The 3,668-nt window shown below is 41.8% G+C and overlaps 1 protein-coding gene across 1 annotated transcript; it reads right to left on the reverse strand.

Annotated features, from left to right (window-relative positions):
- Positions 1–920: 920 nt before the first annotated feature.
- Positions 921–2,841, reverse strand: LOC117461223 (apolipoprotein A-I-like). Its single transcript, XM_034103012.2, has 4 exons — positions 2,733–2,841; positions 2,582–2,632; positions 2,015–2,165; positions 921–1,871 (listed from the first exon to the last, which is right to left on the reverse strand). The coding sequence occupies exons 2-4, from the start codon at positions 2,619–2,621 to the stop codon at positions 1,307–1,309; spliced, it is 756 nt and encodes a 251-aa protein (XP_033958903.2). The 5' UTR covers positions 2,622–2,632; positions 2,733–2,841; the 3' UTR covers positions 921–1,306.
- Between the last annotated feature and the right edge of the window lie 827 nt (positions 2,842–3,668).

Below are 3,668 nucleotides of genomic sequence, written 5' to 3' on the forward strand. Positions count from 1 at the left end.
AGTTTGTATGATCTCATCCCTCCTAACAGGCAAACATATGTTCAGACGAGTCAGCGAGGTTACTGCCGTTTGTCTGTGGGTCAAGATTTGTTGAACTGGGTAGTGGAGTACACCATTGAGTGTTTTTCCTGCAACGTAACCACCATCATCTAGTTCTGAGTCAGAGTGCTATCAGCTGATGGATGATGTATTGCCAACAGAGCCAGATGTCTGAGTTTATAGGCCTGTCTCAATATAATGAAGGAGTCAGGTTTTATAGCTTATGCATGTCCATCAACAAAAACAGCCAAGTGTCACATCCCCCTTTACCAAGTTCTGGGTAAAAGGTCATCGTATATTTTAAGGTTAAATGTCAAAAGCCTTATGAAGGAGTTTAAGCTGTGCTGAAAGTTGATAATGCCTAAATTACATCTAATCTAAGGATTAGCTGCACATGTCTAGAAGTACGTTGGTTAGCAGTCTTGCATATATATAAATAAAAAGATGAATACCACTCATCATGCCTGGGTTTTAAAATGATGCTACAGTACAGTCTGAAATCAGGGATAAGAACTATCCTGGCTCCGTCAAGACTTTAAAAAACAATACCAGAACCTCTAAACCTTGCTAATTAAGTCTCAGACAAAACCCTTTGTAGCCCTCTGTAGTAAACACAACTTAATATTTGTACAACTTGTTTATTTACACAATCTTGATTCAACGTGTTGAGTACGTGTTGGTTTCACTTGTGGACAGGAGATGCAGAGTGACTAATTTATGAAAAACATGCCAGTCTCCTTTAGTATGTTCTTCTTTTAAAAATAACTTCCTTCTCATACATTCATAAAGTATTCAGAATAATGTGTGACAAATATATAACTGTAGATTATTTTATTTATAAATACAATCATTAGTTTCTTACTTAAGAATGCATATTACACAACATTTATTCAGTACACTTTAGTAACCAAATGTTTTCACCTGTCTTGCTTTCAGGAGTAATTATAGGTGATGCACAGTTAACTCATGAGCTTCAGTGCAGCTCATAATGTGTTTATGTCTTTTTAATTTGTCATGTTCACTTTCCCCAGTCTGATTTCACATTGCAGAAAAAACATCTGTTTTTCAGATTTTCAGAATCTACCAATCTATGTTCACTTTTCATTCATTTACTAACACAGTTCGTAACCCCCAAATCATTATTTTCTTAAAACATCTATAACTGGTTAGCTTGTGTTGTCGTTTTGTTCATTTTGTGTCCCGGGGTCAGATTATTGTGTTTCTGTTGATGCAGTTACTTTCCCTTTAAGGTGAGGGGGAGGTTGACTTATGTTGATTTGGCGTATGCCTCGTAGAGGGAGGTGAGGCGGGCCTGGAGGTCTTCGGCGTAGGGGTTTAGCCTTACTCTCAGATCCTCAACGTATGGGGCGGCCATTTCTTGAACCTGATTGGCTCTCTGCATCAGCTCCACCTGGGCCTTCTCGGTCACGGGGGCCACGCGCTCCTGGAAGTCCTGCAGGTGCTGGTCCACCTTCAGCTTCAGGTCATCGGTGTAGGGTCCGAGCTGAGCCTGCAGGTCCTTCACACTCTGCCTCAGCTCCTCGCTCTTCTGCTCCAGGGCGGCTCTCACGGCCTCGGTGTCAAGGGACTCAGCGTAGGGGGCCAGATCCTGTTTGAGCTGCTCCACTCTCTGCTGGATCTGGACCTTCATGTCGTCGGTGTAGGGCTTCAGGACGTCCTGGGCAGCGGCCAGCTCCCTTTCCACACGCCCCATCAGCTCTTCGGTCTCTGTGGTGACTTTTCTGATCATGTCCTTAGCTGCAGGGGGAAGCTGCTCCTGCACGGCGACGGAATAATGGGCAGCCACAAACATAGTTTCTTCCAGACGGGCACTAGAATGGAGCGAGAACAATGGGATGTTACCTTTAATTCGAATTCAGTGAGGAGAAATTGCATATCAGTTTGCAGTATACTTTTTTTGTTTTTGCTTCATTAGAATGTTGACAATGGTATCAATGGTCTTGTCTAGACTTACTTGACACCCTGGCCAAACGATGATTTCTTGATCACCTGGAGGGTGTCATCAGCTGTCGCTGTTGCCTTGGCGACGTAGTCCCAGAAGGCTTCAGTCATCAACTCCAGCTGTGGCTTGGGTGCATCAGCATAGAAGAGGTTGGCATTGCAGCCTGTTGAACAGACAGAAAAAACAGTTTTGAAGAACAGTTGGAAGGTTCAGTTGGAGTGTTTTCAGGTTTTTTAACCCAAAAAATATTCAGAAGGAGGTAAAGTGGCACTCATACTGATCTTCCAAATCCCAGAGGCATGTGTAAGTGCGTGGGAATGAGCATTATGTTAGATGATGTGCAGTCTGGATCCTTATATGGTCACCCATACAAGGTTCCATATTAGTACACATGTATTCATGAATGTGTGAATCGGTTAATTTCACATCCAAGGAATTTCTGGGTGTTATTTAAAAGTGATTTGAGTGGTCCAAAAATCTGATTGCAATTCTATATTTGTCCTTGAAGTATTTTGACTTGAGCGTACCAGTTGATGTCACGCTCCAAAACAAATAGGGATATGTTTCCACAGTACTCACCAGTGAAAACGGCAAGGACGAGCACAACAATGACCTTCATGGCTCTTATATCTTAATAACGAGATACAAAGATAGTTAGTAAAGCATGTTCACTAAGATTTAGTGTAAAAAGAAAAAATTCAGAAGCTACTCCAATCCTTCATCCTCTCACCTGAGTTTGCTGTTGTATCTGCAAATCCACTTGGCACTGCTTGTGTTGAGCTGGTGAGGTTTTGCAGCTTATAAAGCAAGCCGGACTGGGAATGATCTCAAAGTCCAGGGGCCAGTGTCTTGCTGTCACCTTGCCTCACCCTGCTATCCTCACTGACACCCAGTGCCAGACACCACGCAACAATCATGCACAACCCCATATTGTTGCACCAATGCACGGACACAACAAGTACATCATGTATTTTAAACAGTTTCATATGTCAGTTATCATCTACCAAACAGCATTGATTTAGTTATGTGCCTTTTTATCATGATTTGGCCTAAATATGTGTGATTCCTCTGTGTTAGAGTGTGACTACATCCTCAAGTGTAACCTTAAATGGGCCTTGTCCTCAAAAGCCCTACTGTCCTCAAAAATATGTCTGTAATCACTTTTATGCCAGCTCTGCATCGCCAGAGATAACGCTTTGCCAGGAATGGCAAAATCCCTCTCCTTATGTCTCTGATGTCCAGCTTTGATTAGATTTACAGTGGTTGATTTATTGTCACTATTAGCTTGCCATGTTGCCAACCAACTTCACCGTAGCTTGTGGTTTTAGTCTGTGTCATGCTATGAGTCATATGAGTCAGTTTGGCCAAAGGTCAACAGACACCAACACCGTCAGCTTTCAGAGGACAAAGTAGCCTCAGTTTCACACAAGGCAAACCATAGTAACAACATTTTCGTTTCTTCAATTTTTTCTATAGACAGTGTCCTACTCACAATGTCTTAGACTTGAAAATATGACATTTTATAGAAACGATTATTCTCATTTTACCATGATAGTATTCTAAGACTTTTGTACAAGTGGGTTAAACTTAATATGTATATATCTTCTACTTCTTTTGGTATTCAACATATGTATAGTGCCCATGCAAAACCGGCGTTAGTCTATAT

This window comes from Pseudochaenichthys georgianus, chromosome 16, assembly GCF_902827115.2.
Source record: "Pseudochaenichthys georgianus chromosome 16, fPseGeo1.2, whole genome shotgun sequence".
In the NCBI taxonomy this organism is placed as follows: Eukaryota; Metazoa; Chordata; class Actinopteri; order Perciformes; family Channichthyidae; genus Pseudochaenichthys; species Pseudochaenichthys georgianus.

Coding starts and splice junctions, on each gene's coding strand:
- LOC117461223 (XM_034103012.2), bottom strand. CDS start 2,621: ATGAAGGTCATTGTTGTGCTCGTCCTTGCCGTTTTCACTG. Junction 2,166..2,581: donor CGTCCTTGCCGTTTTCACTG/GTGAGTACTGTG, acceptor TCTGTTCAACAG/GCTGCAATGCCAACCTCTTC. Junction 1,872..2,014: donor TCGTTTGGCCAGGGTGTCAA/GTAAGTCTAGAC, acceptor GCTCCATTCTAG/TGCCCGTCTGGAAGAAACTA.